The 16162-nt window shown below is 53.9% G+C and overlaps 6 protein-coding genes across 6 annotated transcripts; 5 read left to right on the plus strand and 1 right to left on the minus strand.

Annotated features, from left to right (window-relative positions):
• PVX_124090 (hypothetical protein, conserved) lies at window positions 1-2943 on the plus strand (the record flags this gene model as incomplete). Its single annotated transcript, XM_001617330.1, has 1 exon — window positions 1-2943. The coding sequence occupies one exon, from the start codon at window positions 1-3 to the stop codon at window positions 2941-2943; it is 2943 nt and encodes a 980-aa protein (XP_001617380.1).
• Window positions 2944-3732: 789 nt separating this feature from the next.
• Window positions 3733-5141, plus strand: PVX_124095 (macrophage migration inhibitory factor, putative). Its single transcript, XM_001617331.1, has 2 exons — window positions 3733-4102; window positions 4515-5141. Exons 1-2 carry the CDS (start codon window positions 4024-4026, stop codon window positions 4784-4786), a joined length of 351 nt encoding a protein of 116 aa, XP_001617381.1. The 5' UTR covers window positions 3733-4023; the 3' UTR covers window positions 4787-5141.
• Window positions 5142-6835: 1694 nt separating this feature from the next.
• PVX_124100 (T-complex protein 1, gamma subunit, putative) lies at window positions 6836-8667 on the plus strand (the record flags this gene model as incomplete). The annotated part of the gene is made up of 2 exons (XM_001617332.1): window positions 6836-6922; window positions 7120-8667. The coding sequence occupies 2 exons, from the start codon at window positions 6836-6838 to the stop codon at window positions 8665-8667; spliced, it is 1635 nt and encodes a 544-aa protein (XP_001617382.1).
• A 258-nt stretch (window positions 8668-8925) lies between these two features.
• Window positions 8926-12178, minus strand: PVX_124105 (hypothetical protein, conserved; the record flags this gene model as incomplete). The annotated part of the gene is made up of 2 exons (XM_001617333.1): window positions 10216-12178; window positions 8926-10065 (listed from the first exon to the last, which is right to left on the minus strand). The coding sequence occupies exons 1-2, from the start codon at window positions 11908-11910 to the stop codon at window positions 8926-8928; spliced, it is 2835 nt and encodes a 944-aa protein (XP_001617383.1). The 5' UTR covers window positions 11911-12178.
• An 85-nt stretch (window positions 12179-12263) lies between these two features.
• On the plus strand, window positions 12264-13396 carry PVX_124110 (hypothetical protein). The gene is made up of 3 exons (XM_001617334.1): window positions 12264-12564; window positions 12774-12866; window positions 13138-13396. Exons 1-3 carry the CDS (start codon window positions 12385-12387, stop codon window positions 13228-13230), a joined length of 366 nt encoding a protein of 121 aa, XP_001617384.1. The 5' UTR covers window positions 12264-12384; the 3' UTR covers window positions 13231-13396.
• A 373-nt stretch (window positions 13397-13769) lies between these two features.
• Window positions 13770-16090, plus strand: PVX_124115 (hypothetical protein, conserved; the record flags this gene model as incomplete). The annotated part of the gene is made up of 2 exons (XM_001617335.1): window positions 13770-15612; window positions 15870-16090. The coding sequence occupies 2 exons, from the start codon at window positions 13770-13772 to the stop codon at window positions 16088-16090; spliced, it is 2064 nt and encodes a 687-aa protein (XP_001617385.1).
• Between the last annotated feature and the right edge of the window lie 72 nt (window positions 16091-16162).

The raw sequence follows: 16162 nt of genomic DNA on the forward strand, positions 1-16162 counted from the left end.
ATGAAGCTACAGTACCACCTGTTGTTATTCACGTTCCTCCTGTCGGAAGACGTGCTTTGTTATAAAGGCATTTACGAAGGTGCAAAGGATGGCTCCGCGGCGGCGAAGCAGGGGGGCAGCGCAGGAAGCGACTACCTGACCATCGGTGGAAAAAAGGTGTTGTGGCCAGGGGGGGGGAACGACCAAAAGGGGGAAGGAAACAAGAGTAGCAACCCGCAGGGAGGACTCCTGTCTTCGCTACTCGGCTCAGTCAAGCGATTGCTCTTTCCTAATGGTAAAGAAATGGAAAGCCATGTCCAAGGGATCAGTGACAATGTAATCGAAATGAAAGAGGGAGTGATAAAAAACTCCTCCAACATTGTGAAGCATGCAAATAAATTAAAAGAAGAATTGCAAAAGAACACAGCCTACTGGGCCAACGTCGTCAAGACGACCGTCAGTGAGGAGCTCCACCAGATCGACAAGTTCAGCAAGGACCAGCTAGACAGACTGAGGAACGACCCCGAGAGCAAATTCTTCTTCACCAAGCTGTTCCAGGCGGGGGGGGAAGCGGCGGGGAAAGCGGCGGAAGCGGCGAGTGCATCTTCCACAGATGAGAAGAAGGCGAAAAGTGGAGCGGTAGGTGGTGCTACCCCGAAGGGACGAAGCCCGCACGACGACGCTGAGGTGGAGGAGGAAGAGAAGGCCAAATCGTTTTGGGACTTGCTGCACATAGGGGGGGGAAATGCACCCCCCCCAGCAGACGGGAAGGAACCGACCACCGGCTTCCTGCGCATGTTCAAAGGGGATACACCTAAAGTTGGCAATAGTTCGGAGAAGAAGGAGCCCCTCTCGTGGTTTGGCTCACTCTCGTCTGCAGATGGCACTTCCAGTGGAAAGGACCCTCCCCAGAAGAGCAGTGCAAACGGGATGAAGGGGCCAGAGGAGAAGAAAATGTCATTCTTTTCCCACTTCACCTCAAAAGGGGAGAAGGAGGAGGGGGGAAACTCTCCAAAGGGATCGGCCACACAGAAGAACCATCCAAATGGTGAAAAGGAGAAGAACCAGGGATTTACGTTTAACTTCTTCAAAGGGAAGGACAGCAGTCAGGAGCAGCCCCCCTCGGATAACCAGCAGAGCGACTCACACCCAAGCGAAAAAGGAAGCCTCTTCCAGTGGTTCAATCCCCCCCCTAAGGAGGTAAACAATGATGGGCACCTACCTCAGAAGGAACAATCGGGGGGAACGACGAAGGACTCGGTTAAAGGGTCCCAAGATGGCGAAGCGGAGGAGGAGCAGGGTAAAAACCACTCCTTCTCCCTCCTCAACATGTGGAAGGGAACACATAAAGAGAATGCAGAAAAACCCCAAGGTGAAGCGGAAACGGGTGTAGGGAGCAACTCCAGTCAGGTGATCAAAGGAGACAGTTCGGAGGAAGCTACAAAGGGAGGGAGCTTCTTTTTTAACCCCTTCGGAGGATTCAAATCTGATGGAGAGTCCTCTCACGGGGGAGAAGCATCCCCGGCAGAAACAACCAACGCAGAGGGAATGGCTCAGTCAGAATTGGGCAAGAAGAACAGTCACCTGGTGGATTTTATAAAAAACGTTTACCATGGAAAGAGTGGTGAAACGGGGGAAGGGGCCGAAAAGGTTTTATCCCTCATGAATACAGAGCATGAGCATAACGTGAGTACCAATTGCCACCCATTGGTCTCCTTCAAGGCGTGTCTCAGCACGTGCTTCACTATCCCTCCAATGGTGGAAGGAGGCAGCAACGATGAGACGAAGGATGTTAAGAAGAAGAAGAAGAAGAAGATGAAGATGAAGAAGAACCTCTCCGTTGGTGATTACAAAAAATTAGAAAAATGCATTCTTAAATGTAGGAACAAAAACTTTAGCGAGCGAGCTGCGGGGTGTGCGACGAAAGACGGCTCCATTGTCGCTGGTGAGAAAGGAGGTTATGAGGAGAATCTGAAGGGTCTGCAGAAGAGTAGGTACAATTTGGGGGGAGAGTTTTCCGCCTTTTCAGACCTGACTTTGAGTGATAAGTACGCCGACGGGGATGGGAAGCGAACGATGGGCAGCCTCAACGGGGATGGGAAGCAAGGAGTGGGCAGCATTGATGGGGAGATCCTCTCGGCCAACTCCGCCTGGGTGATGGATGCATCGGGAAAACAGCTCGGTGGTTCTCAAGCAGAGTTGCAGAGTGGTTCCCACGTAGAGCTGCAGAGTGGTTCCCACGTAGAGCTGCAAAGTGGCTCCCCCACAGAGCTGCAGAGTGGCTCCCCCACAGAGCTGCAGAGTGGTTCCCACGTTTTCCCCAACCTGCCTGACAGCACACTGGGGACTCACTTGTACAGCCCCAATTCCAGCAAGAGCATCACCGGTGGAGAGAAGAAGCAACCCGCGGACAGAAGGAACAACCCGGTTGGGGAGAACTCCTTCAGCTTTTTCAAAACCTTCGCACCTCAGACGGGTCCTACATCTGATGGCGTGAACCCACTCGCTGCAGCCAATCCGTCGGAAGAGCCTCCTAATGGGAAAAGCTGGGCCGCCGCGGGGGGAGCACCCGGGAAGGGCCCGGAAGGTGCAAACCACGGTACTAGCGGCGGCAGTGCTAGCGGTGGCAGCAGCAGTGGCGAGGCGGACGAGGAGGAGGAGGAAGAAGACTTCAACGACTTCAGCTACGTGTCGAAGGGGTTCTTCCTGCTCCTCCTGCTGGTGACCTTCTCCGTGTACCTCTCCGCCTTCACCAACATAATCACGCAGTTTTACGTCTCATTCAAGGAGAAGGTGTGCCTGTATGTGAAGGGGCAGTATCGGTCTCGGTTCGACCAGGCGCACGCAGAGTCCGCGGAGGCCTTCCTGCCCAAGGGCCGCCAGCACTCCTACGGCAACGCCGTCCACGGCTCGTATGACAATTTGTACCACGCCTTCCAGGAGAGCGCCTGCGACGTGGCTTGAGCTGCGCGGGTGGGCGGCAGGTGAAGCGGCGCCTTTGTGGAGGTCACCCGTGTGGGCTACGCGGGAGCGGCTCGGGGGGTCAGCCGCCACGATGATACGGCGCTACGGTGCTGCGCTGCTACGCCGCTACGCCGCCACGCCGCCACGCCGCCACGATGAATTAAAACCTGAATGATTCCCATCCAGCCAACTTCCCCAAACACAACTCCGACCAACTTTTTAAAATCCGTCCTCTCCCCCCTCTGTGTGGGTTGTAATGTTTGCCCCTTTAAGGATGCCCCAAATGGTACTCGCCCATTGATTGAGGGAGTAGCAGAGGGAGTTCATAAAAAAAATGAAGCAGCTTCCCTCTACCCCTGTGTGATGGGATCTTCCCAGTAGAAACGGCGAAGCGGTGTTAAGATTTGCAGCTCCGTATGAGCTTTTTATTTTTCTGCTTCTCTCTCCCCCTCCTTTTTTTACGCCCTGCTGTGCATGCAATGAGGCCTTAACTGCACGGGTGGAGTGAAAAGAATCTCTTCGCCCTTTTCACTGGCCAGTGTCAGGGCAAACGGTTTTCTCCTCTGGGGGGCTTCTCCACCCCGGTGCCACATGCACATGCGGCACCTGAGTGACGGCCACTCGAGGAGGGATAAGCGTGCGAAGCACCCAAGCGCGGCCTCCTTGCATGCGGAAGAGGCCCACAATTGGGAGGTGCGCCATTTAGGGGAAGCCAGTCGAGTGAGCTAAGGGGGCCAAGTCAACTGCGTGGGCCGCTCATTTATGCACTTCGGTTTTCTTTTCTCCCCCGCGCAGTTGCGAGCAGTGATTATATTCCTCCTCATACCCCTTCACGCTGCACACCAGTTGCAGTAGTGATTATGTAACTCTCCCCCTCATTCCACGTGGCAACTCCTATTTTCGTGAATCCGTCGACATATACACTTCCACACAAGCGCGTTAATCCTGCCCAACAAATATATGAGCCATTTTTAACGTAGGAAATTATTTCCCCTCCCAGTTATTACTTCCTTTCCAATCTGACCTTTCCGCCTTACACGTAAACCTCCCCCCCCTGCTTACACTCCACATCACGCGAAAATGCCGTGTTGCCAAGTCTCCACAAACATTAACGCCTCCGATGATGACGCGAAGAAGGCGCTCTCGCAGATAGAGAATGGTACGTAGGAGGGGCAGTAAAGAAAGGGGGAAAAAAAGGAAGCGTAAAAAAAGAAGCGCAAAAAAAGAAGCGCAAAAAAAGAAGCGCAAAAAAAGAAGCGCAAAAAAAGAAGCGCAAAAAAAGAAGCGCAAAAAAAGAAGCGCAAAAAAAGAAGCGCAAAAAAAGAAGCGCAAAAAAAGAAGCGCAAAAAAAGAAGCGCAAAAAAAGAAGCGTAAAAAAAGAAGCGCAAAAAAAGAAGCGCAAAAAAAGAAGCGTGAAAAAAGAAGCGCTTCGTTCTTCCACCCCCCTGTTGCGTTGTAGCATTGTAGAGTGTAACACGATGGGTCACCCGTTGTGCCATTTTAGCCGCCCCACTTTGCACAACTTCCAATGGAGCTCCCCCCATTTCGCACGACTTCCCCCCCCCCCGCAGCGATATCCCAAGTGTTGGGCAAACCCCTGGGGTACATCATGAGCAACCTGGACTACCAGAAGCACATGCGCTTTGGAGGGAGCCACGACGGCTTCTGCTTCGTGAGGGTCACCAGCTTAGGAGGAATCAACAAATCGAATAACAGTTCCCTTGCAGATAAAATTACCAAAATTCTGGCGAGCACGCTAAATGTCAAGTCGGAACGCGTCTTCATTGAATTTAAGGATTGCTCTGCGCAGAACTTTGCCTTCAACGGATCGCTCTTCGGCTGAGCGGTTGGCCGGGCCGTCGTCAACGGGGTGCGCCTTCCAGAGCGCGGCCCTCCCATCGCCCTATACCCATGTTAACAGACTCCATCGGGAGAACTGCGCATGTGTGTGCGCTCCCCCGTTGGTGTGCCATGCATGAGAGTGAGTAACGAATATGCACGCTTTACATTCATGTGGACTTCCGTACCCACCTGCACACACAATCGGCGCATGACCCAACTGTGCGCAGAGTCGGAACGACCTTTTTTCACACACCACAACTGCGAACGGAGGGAAAAGACATTCCCCAAGACGTTTAAAGAAGGCGCATACGATCGTACTAACGCTGCGGTTTCGTCGAGGTGATCACCTTTTCGCGAAAAAAAAGAAAAAAAAAAATAATAAACAAATTATGACCTGTTCAGGCAAAATTGAGATCGTTCTAAAACGCGGAGGGACGAAATGGCTATACGTGCCTAGAACGTAAAAAAAAAAAAAAAATAATAATAAATAAATTATGACTTGTTCAGGCAAAACTGAGATCTTTTTAAAAGGTGGGGGACGAAATAGCTACACGTGGCTATAACGTAAAAAAAAAAGGACATTTTTCCCCTTTTTTTCTTTTCACACCGTTTTGCGAACAGGTCATGTATCAACGTATCGTTGAACGCCTTCTCATTTTGCACACACAAAGGTTACACCCTCCCGCGGGGGAACAACTGGCATAACATTTTTTCCCGTTTGATCATTTTTCTGTAACGAGGAAGTGTTCCGCGCTTGATGGGACGATGTCCAATTGACTGCGCCGCCGCAATGGGGTCGCTGAGCTAAGCTGCTCTGCTGCGGGATAATTTCAACTCCTAAAGTTTTTTTTAACATGGTGTAGGGGGGGGTAAAAAAAAGAAGTACGCATGAAAGGGAAATACAAGAAAAGGTGGGCGCCACTTCGCGTTGTGTTCCAACTGGGCGATGTTTGTTTTACGGAAGGGGGTTTCCCATTTGGCTCCATTTCATATATGGTTGGTCCCCATTTAGGGCGAACGGGGGGGCGTTTTTTCCACCCCCCTTTTTTTTTCATCTCGGAAAATCCCCACCGTTTAGCTTCGCTTGTGTGGAGAATGACTGCCCTTCCAGCGGTGCGCTTCGCGCTACACAGTGTACGTGTACGCACGTGGGGTGAAGGAGCATTGGCGGTGGTTAAGCTCGGTGGGGCAAAGTCAAGTGGGTAGGGGGGCTTCACCCACCCATTGGTTCACCCACTTTCTGCCTTTGCGGGCGTCCACAAAAGGGAACCAACTGATTGGCGGCAAACCGGGGAAGCGGTAAAAATGCGGGAGGGCTACTTTTCCGAAGGGGCGCCGTAGAAAAAGCACCGTAGCAGCCGCATAACAGCATAGCAGCATAGCAGCAGCGTGACCGGGAGGGACGGCCGCTGAGCCATCCCCTCGCACAGCGGGACCACCGTACGCAATTTGTAGGAACCACGGGAGCGTACTTTTTTTTAGGAGAAAAAAACCCTTTGGAATGATATCCACCCCGGCTAGGCTTCCCCCCCTTGCCGATTTTTTTTTTTTTTTTTTTTTTTTCTTTCCTTTTTGCTACATCCCCGTGTGGTTTAAGTTTTTCTCGTCACATGCCATTTTGCTGCCAACTGCTGTGGTATTTTTTTTTTTGTGTCACCATGTATCGTTTTTTTCTTTTACGCCCTTTTGGGATTAAATAGGTTTTTTTTTTTTTTACCACTCAGCTGTGATTGTGCAGCTTTCTCTCATCGATCGCTTCGCCATTTCGCCGGCCACCACCTGGTCAACTTGGCACCAACAAACCAGCGCAGATAAGCCTACCACCCCTTCTGAGGAGAACTACCGCAACCAGCGCGATCCCCCCCAAAGGAATACCCCCTCGCGCGCGTACCCGTCAAGGTAAAGTGACCCCCACCTGCCGCTTCACACACCCACACGTTTGGTGCAACATCGGTTGGTTAGCTCTCCTCTCGGTGGTGAAGACCATCTCCTGTGATTCCCCTTCGCTGCACATCTTCGCTACTCCCCTTTTGACGGCCCCCCCACGCAGATGCTGAAGAATCCAGGCGCAGTGCTCGTGTTCAAGCCGAACACGAAGCGGGAGGAGGGTCGCAAGACCCAGCTGTCGAACATACAGGTGAGGGGCGCGAGGTGGTCCCGTTGATGCGCACGTTGGTGATGGGAACGTTGGTCACGTGCTCGTTGGTGATGCGCACGTTGGTGATGCGCACGTTGGTGATGCGCACGTTGGTGATGCGCACGTTGGTGATGACCACTTTGGTGATGCCCCTACTGGTGATGATCAGCGCGATGCACTTCTTTACCCCCCTGCAGGCCAGCCGCGCGGTGAGCGAAATCGTGAAGACGACCCTGGGGCCCATGGCGATGCTGAAGATGATGCTGGACCCGCTGGGGGGCATCGTGATAACGAACGACGGGAACTCCATCCTGCGGGAAATTGACGTGGCCCACCCGGCGGCGAAGTCCCTCATCGAGTTGAGCAGATCGCAGGATGAAGAAGTAGGTGACGGCACCACGTCGGTGGTGATCCTATCAGGTGAGCTACTCAACATCGCAGAGTTGTTCCTGAAGCAGAAGATCCACCCGACGATTATAGTGAACTGCTACATGGATGCCCTAAACAAGGTGGTGAAGTTTTTAGAATCCATAGCCATCGAGGTAGATGTGAATGATGAAGAGAGTCTCCTTAAAGCAATCGATTCGTGTCTCAGCACCAAGTTTGTGAACAGATATAATAAAATGGTGAGCACCTTAGCGTTAGAAGCAGTCCAGTGTGTAAAGATAGAATCCAATGTGATGGGGAGGAAAGAAATCGACATAAAACGATTCGCAAAAGTAGAAAAAATCCCCGGAGGAGACATCACAGATAGCTATGTACTCAAAGGAGTTATGCTAAACAAAGATATCGTTCACCCTAAGATGAGGAGACGAATTAAAAACCCAAGGATCTTGCTCCTCGATTGTACTTTGGAATACAAAAAGGCAGAGAGTCAAACCAATGTAGAGATACTTAATGAAGAGACGTGGAATCAACTCCTCCTACAGGAAGAGATAGAGGTGAAGAAGTTATGTGAGCATATCATAAACAGCCAATGTGATGTGGTCGTTACGGAGAAGGGGGTATCCGATTTGGCACAACATTTTCTTGTGAAAAGAAATATAAGCGTTATTCGCAGGGTGAGGAAGACCGACTTGAACAGACTTGAACGGATCAGCGGGGCTACCATTGTGAGTAGATGCGATGAAATTGTGGAGAGTGACATCGGAACCAAGTGTGGTCTCTTTGATGTGAAGAAGATTGGGGATGACTACTACGCCCACTTTGTAGAGTGCGAAAATCCACGGGCGTGCACCATCCTTCTGAGGGGATCCACAAAAGATGTGCTGAACGAAGTCGAGAGGAACCTCCACGACGGAATGAACGTTGCGAAGAATATCATTATGGAGGGCAAGCTGCTCTATGGGGGGGGGTGCACCGAGATGAGGGTAGGTCAGCACCTTATCAGCCAGGCCAACCAGTATGATGACTCCCGGAAGAGCATCATGGAGGCCGTGGGGTCGGCCCTGGAGATCATCCCCAAAATTTTGGCCCAGAACAGCGGGGCGAATGTGGTGAAGACCATCAACGAGCTGAGGATAAGGCACGAAACCCCCGGGGGGGAGAAGTTCGGGGTGAACGGCGTCACCGGGGAGATCATCGACGTGTCCACGGAGAACATCTGGGACCTGCTCGCTGTGAAGAAGCAGATCTACAAGAGCGCCATCGAGGCCGCCGCCATGATCCTGCGCATCGACGACGTGGTCAGCGGCATCGGCAAGGAGGACAAGCTGCAGAAGCCCGTGCAGGGCGAGTTCGACTAGGAAAGCAGCACGGTAAAGCGGTAAAGCGGTAGCGCTGAAGAGCGGAAGCACAGAGGAGCGGTAGCTTCTGCACGCTTCACCACTTCCACCCGTCCACCCCTGCACGCTTCACAACTTCCACGCGAGAAAGGAACAAAAAAAAAGCAACTAAGCGGATGAGCGCGGGTGCACAGAAGAGGGGCCACGACGCTGCAAATCTTGCTGCAAACCTTGCTGCAAACCTTGCTGCTAACCTCGCCGCTAACCTCGCCGCTAACCTCACCCCGCCGCTGATCCCGCCGCTGACCCCGCCGCCAACCTCGCCAGGAGGGCGGTGAGCGCGTTGAAGCAGGGCGCGTTGAGGCGCGTGTCGCCGCCGAAGGGCAGGCGGATGTCCAGCCGCGTGCAGGCGTCGATCACCCGGTCCACAGTGATCCCGTACTCCTCGCTCAGCATGAAAATGGTCTCCGGAGAGTAAAAGTGAATCACATCTACAGGGTCAGCCATGTTGCTATACTCAATCAGAGTCACTATGTCCTTCGTCGTGAGGTACCTCCGGATCAATTCATTCGTTTGGACAAACTTATAAACAATAAAATCCCTGTTGATTGAATTGCCACGGAGCATAAGCTCATATTGGTTCTTTTGCAAAGACGCCACCTCGTCCTTCCTCCTTCTCCTGTACCTGTTTATGTTCTGCGTGCTTTGGCTGGACACTTTGCAAATGAAGTCCCCGATGAAGTCCAGGGGTAGGCTGTGCTTGCGGTGGAACTCCTCAACCGTTTCTTGCAGCCCCCCGAATTGCAGGACCTCCCGTCGGTGCAGCTCCTCCGTCTGTTCTGTCTGCTCCTCGGCCGATGCGGATGCGGGGTGGTCTTCACTTTCGAGGGGAACCACCCGGTCGGGCTGCCTCTCGTCTCCCTCCAGGGTGAAGCTCTTCCGGAGCTTCTCCGCCATGGATATCTGCTCGCTGATGTTGCAGTCGTTGACGATGGGCACCTTGGCGAGGTCTTCATCCGTCTGCTCCGCTTCCTCCGCTTCCTCCATCTGCTGCTGCCCATCCGCCAGCCCGGCGAACCCCTCCGTGGTGTCGATGCGCAGGTAGTCCACCGGGTCGTTGACGAAGCTGGTGATCTCCATGGCGGCGTCCAGCTGCTTAATTTTGGACTCCGTGTCTCCGCAGCGCTCATGTTCCTTAAACTGCTTTAGCTGCTCCTTCAGTTTGTCCAGCCGTATGTGGGAGAGCACGTGCCTCTCGGGGTCCTTCAGGATGCTCCGAATGTCATAGTGGTGGTTCTTCCGTACCCGCATGACGTCTTGCAGTCTCATTTTGATTTCTTTAACCGAGCCGAAGGTGGGGTAGCCCCTCTTGCGCAGCTCGTCCCGCACTTGCGCCTCGCTCATTTCCTCGATGTCCTCCTTTTTTATGTCCACGAATTGGGAGGGCACCCGGTTGAAGAGGAGTTTCCGGTCGATCAGTTCGCGGGGGGAGAGCGGCGGGGTTAGCGGCGGGGTTAGCGGCGGGTGGCCGGGGCCTCCATCATGGTTAGAGGTGCTCTCACCGCTGACCTGCCCGCTCTCCCCGCCGCTCTCCCCGCCGCTCTCCCCGCCGCTAACCCTATTGTAGTACTTTAAATTCTCGACGTGCTCGTCCCGCTCGATGACGTTATCTCGCCTGCCCCGCTCGTAGAGCTGCAGGAAGGCCTTCTCCTGTCCCCTGAGCTCCTTCACCACGGGGTTGTCTCTCATCAACCGGTCGAATGCCGCGTCTATTAGTTTTCTCTCCTCTCCCGATTCGCCCTCCGTACTCTCCAGGTTCTTCATCATGTCTAGGTCCTTCGCGGAGAACTTAAAGTTGAATCGGTCCACTCCGCTGTAGTCCCCCCTGGAGAGCTGCTTCAAAATTTCTCTGTTCTCCTTTTCCTCCTCCTCCTGGAGCAGTGCATCCTGGGGGGGGTCACCCGTGCCGCCACCCATAGCGCCGCTTTCTCTAGTGCCACCATCAGAGGTACTACCATCAGGGGTGCCACTTTCTCTAGTACCACCACCCGTAGCGCCGCTTTCCCTAGTACCACCACCCGTAGCGCCGCTTTCCCTAGTACCACCACCCGTAGCGCCGCTTTCCCTAGTACCACCACCCGTAGCGCCGCTTTCTCTTGTGCCACCATCCGCGGCCCCGACCGACTGCGTAAACACGTGCATGTAGTCGCGGATCTTCTTCTCCACGGCGTCGTTGGGGGTGAAGGACCTCTCGATCTCCCTCTTCATCTTCGCCAGGTTCAACCGACGCGAGCTGTTAATGACTCTCTCGTTTAACTCGTACGTGTCTTTCTTCTCGTTCCCTTCATACTCACTCATTTTTTTGCGCCCACTCTCTTTTAGCAGCTCCACCAACCGGTTGTACTCCTCCAGCATTTTTTCTTTGTCCAGGCCAGCCAGCTGCTCCTCCTTCACCGCCTCTGCTTTCTTCGCATAGGAGCTGGCAATGTTGGCCAGGTGGGCATCATACTCTGGGGTGTCCGCATCATACTCAGCAGTGTCCGCATCATACTCAGCAGTGTCCGCATCATACTCAGCAGTGTCCGCATCATACTCAGCAGTGTCCGCATCATACCCCGGGGTGTCCGCGTCCACCACGTCTTCATTTCTGCCGGGGCTGCTCCCCTCATCGGTTGGACTGCTTCTCCCCCCCTTTGACTCCGCTTTTTTTTTCCTCTTCTTCTTCCTCCTCCTCCTCCTCTCTTCTTGCTCATCCTCCACGTCATCCCCGTCGTCGTGCCCAGGGGAGCTGGGGAACAGGGCCTCGCAGGCGGGTTGCAGTTCCCTGTTGGGTTCGCCTTTGCCCAGGTGGTCCGCTTCGTCTCCTTCATCTGGGAAACCTCCACCGTCTTCGCCACTCCCACCCGATTGGCTGCTTCCCCCATCTGAGGGGTCTTGGAAATCCTGTCTGAGCATGCACAGGGGGGGACTCATCCTGAGTCCGTCCGCACCCTCCTTCTGTGGAGCACTCACCATAATTAACATGTTGACATCTCTTTTTTTCTTCGAAAGGATAAATTTCTTTTTCTTCCTCTTTATCATCGTAATCTGTTTGAGGTGGACGCTGTTGGCCGTGTTCTGCTTCTCCAGGGAGGAGATGTAGCCAAACGCTTTACCATGCAGGGGGTCCTTCATCGTCACGCCACCACAGCTCTTGATTAGCGCATGCAGTAGGGTAAACGCCGTGCAGTGGAGAAGGGCCAAGCCAATGTGCCGCCTCTTCATTTTGCTTAGGGGGGTCAGCCAGGAGTGGAGGTCCTGGCATCTCCTCCATTCTTCGCGGTTCCGTCGGGGTGGGGGTCGCTCCTATGACATGCTGCGCCAGCTTGAGCATCAGCCAGGAGAAGTACTCACGAAGCAAGCGGCATACACTCAGCAGGGGAATACACAGCGGGGGAAACACGCAGCGGGTTCTTCTCCGCGGGGTCTCCACAACCTGCTACACCTCAGCCAGTCGGCGCCGCAGCCACTCAGCCGATCGCTTTGCTTATCCGTTTTGTTTATTTTGCTTATTTATTTTGCTTTGCCTTTTTCTGCTTTTTTTTTTTTTTTTTTTTTTTTTTGACCCCCACTTGAGCGAGCGCGAAACGACCGAGCTGCGAATTGGCCTCTACCCACCCGTTGCAGGTGTACATACGCGAGGAGCTGCTGCATGGCTGGAGATAAACCACCCCTTTGTCAACACAAACGGGTCAGTTGATGGAAAACCGATCGGTAAAATCTCCACGCAGAAGAGCAAAACGACAGAGTAAAATTTCAACCGACTTTTCTCCCCTCCCCCCCCAAAAGTGCTCCAAAATGAAGAAGGCCGCCTTCTTCTCTACACTTAAATACGTTCGGATCCCCTCCCCCCTGACCGTCAACAGGAACATGAGACGGGTGAGCCACACGAAGGGGGAGCGTCGAGCGGAGCGCCGCAAGGTGCGCCGTGACCGCGTTGCGAAAGTTCCCAGTGGGGCGGCAAAACGGCTGACCCCACAAGAGTGAGCGCATGGGAGCACACCTGTGTAGGCATGGATGGGTGTACCCCCCTCTCAAGCTCACCACCCCTCTCACGCGCACCACCCCTTGTCTCACTTCCACCCCAGTTTAACATGGCCGAAAACGACCGGAAGATCTTCTTCTCCTTCAACCTGTTTTCCGTCTTCCTGTTCACCCTGCCAGTGGTTTACCTGACCAAGGTGAGCCAACATGCCAACAGCTAGCCAAAAATCGGGAGCACCTGCACAGCTCGATATATGGCCACCCACCAGAGGAGAAGCAATTACACAGTGGAGGGCACATGCCACAGATAGGGACAATCAGACAATTTGTTTTTTCCCCCTTGGTGTAGACGAAGTGTGCATTTCGCTGCTCTACAGTTGGGGAAGCGGCTAGTTTGGTTTTTTTTTTTTTTTTTTTTTTTTTTTTTTATTATTTTATTTTTTTTTTTTTTTTTTTTTCCCCGTTCAGGCGAATTACCAAATGTGCGAAGAGAACGAAATGGTTTACAACAAGTTATGTGGCTCTCGGGCGAACGTCACGAGGGGCCTTTTTTCGAGTTAGAAGGGGGACACCTCCCCAGGAGGTTAGCAGCGGGGGAGCAACTTCACCACGTCAACGCGAAACCCTTTGCGTGGCTCCCTTTTTTTTTTTTTTTTTTTTTCCACTCGTGCGGCAGGCCGCTCCACCCATGAGACTTCGCCTGCTCATTAAGTGAAACACCCAACGTGCAAAACGTGCAGAAAGCGCAAAACACGCTGTGATCGAACGAAATGGGAAAGGGGGAGGATAAAGGGGACGCACGGGGAGGTGTCTTCTCCCCCGCGGGGGAAAGCCAACCGGGGAAGACAGCGGTGAAAGGAATTGGACGCACAGCTGCGAAAGTGCCTGGAGGAACAGCGGCTGGGGGGAAGACCCCCCTCCGTGCGCTGCCCTGCCTCCTAATCCCCCTATCGGTGAGCTTCCCCCTGTTGGGAAAATTCCTCCTGCTCGTTCTTTTGTCTCAGTGGCTAAAACACGCAGTAGGCAACGTGCTGATGAGCTTCCTCCACCGAAAAAATGAAGAAGCATTTGAGCAACTCATTCAGCTGCTTCTCCTCGAAATGCGCCAGAGAGGAGGAAGAAAGGGAACCAACCAATCGATGCGTCCAATCGTTGACCACGTATACAGCAACATACAAGGGATAATGAAACGCCTCACCTGTGTGTGCTTCTTCCCTTATGGATCCCCCAGCAGTGGGCTGTTCCTTCCCGAGGATATGAATGAAACGGCTGAGCTTGTGTCCACTCCCAGGAGGGTGAGTAACCTGTGGGTCTTGCGGGGGGCTTACCTCCATTTGGTTGGTGGGCTCCTTAACCACCCGGAGAGGCCGCCTAACCACCCGGGGAGGCCGCCTAACCACCCGGGGAGGCCGCCTAACCACCCGGAGAGGCCGCCTAACCACCCGGAGAGGCCGCCTAACCACCAAGCCAATCAAACTCTCTACAAAAACATACGCCACCTGTACAGGGTGAAATACGAAAGGGATTACCAAGTGATGACGCGCGGGGAGTGCTTTTCCCCTCTTCATCGTTTTTATAAAATTGCCGAGCACACAGGAAGGAAAGCTCTCTCCTGTCTCCACCTCCTACTCTTGACCTCCTTGTCTATCTACTGCTTGTGTAGAAGCCTCCTCATTTTGACGCAGCACATACGTGCCCTGGAAAGGAAGAAGCTGCACGAGCGGCGCTGCCAGGGGGGGGCTGCCTCAGACGAGCTGTTTCGCCTCCTCGTCGAATCGGTGGCCCACATGGGTCAGGGCCTGGCGGGGGAGGAAGCGAAGAACCACCACGAAGCGGACCACCCAGATGGTGAAGACCACCACGATGCTGCGGACCACCACCACATCTACGACGAGCTGCAAACCAAGCTGCGCCTCTGCCTGAGCATGATCAACCGAATCAAAGGAGAACGCCCCAGGGGTGCATCTAAAAAGTTGGTGAATCAGAACGAAAGGCAAGCAAGGGAAGCGTCTAGCAGCGGCGTGTCTAGGAGTGACGTGTCTATGCGGGACTTCCCTGTGCCTACGGGTGAGCCACCCACGCAGAAGGCAGTGTACGAGGCGAAGGCGGTGTGCCAAACGGGGGGAGAAACGCCAAGTGGTGAACCCACCTCGCAAAGGAAGCAACGAGGGGGTGGCTGCTTACCGTATGCCATCTACTTGTATGAGCGTAGAACCGGTGAGGAGGCCATGCAGGGGGGGGGGAAGCGAAAAGGGGGGGGTACCTCCGTTGAAGGCACCTCGGCGGGGCACTCCCCCCAAGAGGGGTACTCCTCCCGAGAGGGGCAAAAAGAGGAAGGGCGCACAGAGAGGAACTACACCAATGGGCCAATAAACCCTCACATTGCATCGTCTGGGACGGCTAAGGAAACGCTTAAGAGACACACCAAAGGGGGGTCTTCTCCCCACCCCAGTGACGACCCACGTGAAAGGGAAGCCCCCTCAAATTTAAATAGAAACGATTTAATTAAAGAACTGAAAGGGGCGTTTGCAACGAAAAGGCGGTACGTGTATTTGAGTAAAAGGCTCTGCTTTGATGAATCCCTGGGGGACTTCGTGATGAGGGACGTCTCGTCGGAGGGAAGGGGGGCGAGCGGCGAAGGTGCGAGCGAAGGAGCTAGCGAAGGTGCTAGCGAAGGCGCTCGAGCAGACACTAGTGAAGGTACTCGAGCAGACGCTAGCGAAGGTGCGAGCGAAGGTACTCAAGAAGACGCTCGAGCAGACACTAGTGAAGGTGCTAGCGAAGGTACTCCCGAAGACACTAGTGAAGACACTCCCGAGGGGGACTGCCTGAGGCCCATGGCCGACGTGCCCGCCTTCCGGCAGAACATCGCGGCCGCCCTCGCGCGCGAGGTGTGCAAACAAGGGCGCAGCGGAATAAAATTGCGAAGCGAGCAACTGGCAGGTTAAAGAAGCCGCCTCGAAGGTCAGCGGCGAGATTGGAAGCACCGCAAAGGCGAAGGCTCACTCCAGGGGAACCACTCTCCCCTTTCCACTCACTACGTTGAAGAACTCCAGAGCGTAGGAACCATCCCTGTGGTCGCGTCTCTGCAAATGGGGTGATGGGTACAAATAAATTTGTTACAAGTGAGGGGTGCATTGCCACGCGGGCGATGGCCGCTCTGCTGGGGTGGTGCGCCCTTTGTTTGCTCTCCCCACCAGAAGCAGCAGGGTGTCCAAGTGGCCCAGAGGACTGCAGGCATGGGTGCTGTAGGTCGGGTCGTTCCTGCGGGTGCAAGGGGGGAGGAGAAGAAAAAGGAGAGGAAGATGAAGAAGAGGAAGAGGAAGAAAAAGGAGAAGAGGAAGAGGAAGATGAAGAAGAGGAAGAGGAAGAAAAAGGAGAAGAGGAAGAGGAAGAAAACGGAGAGGAAGATGAAGAATGACGACTGCCAATCGGCACGCACTGCACACAGAAGCAAGTAGGTGGGTTGACTCATGCAGGCATTTCTTTCTAC

The sequence above is a fragment of the Plasmodium vivax genome, chromosome 14, assembly GCF_000002415.2.
Source record: "Plasmodium vivax chromosome 14, whole genome shotgun sequence".
Classification (NCBI taxonomy): Eukaryota; Apicomplexa; class Aconoidasida; order Haemosporida; family Plasmodiidae; genus Plasmodium; species Plasmodium vivax.

What these genes read in the sequence shown, in the direction of transcription:
- PVX_124110 (XM_001617334.1), top strand. Translation starts at nt 12,385, where the DNA reads ATGGAAAACCGATCGGTAAAATCTCCACGCAGAAGAGCAAAACGACAG. An exon ending in TCAACAGGAACATGAGACGG is followed by an intron (nt 12,565 to 12,773) that starts GTGAGCCACACG and finishes CTTCCACCCCAG; the next exon opens with TTTAACATGGCCGAAAACGA. An exon ending in CAGTGGTTTACCTGACCAAG is followed by an intron (nt 12,867 to 13,137) that starts GTGAGCCAACAT and finishes TTCCCCGTTCAG; the next exon opens with GCGAATTACCAAATGTGCGA.
- PVX_124095 (XM_001617331.1), top strand. Translation starts at nt 4,024, where the DNA reads ATGCCGTGTTGCCAAGTCTCCACAAACATTAACGCCTCCGATGATGAC. An exon ending in GCTCTCGCAGATAGAGAATG is followed by an intron (nt 4,103 to 4,514) that starts GTACGTAGGAGG and finishes CCCCCCCCGCAG; the next exon opens with CGATATCCCAAGTGTTGGGC.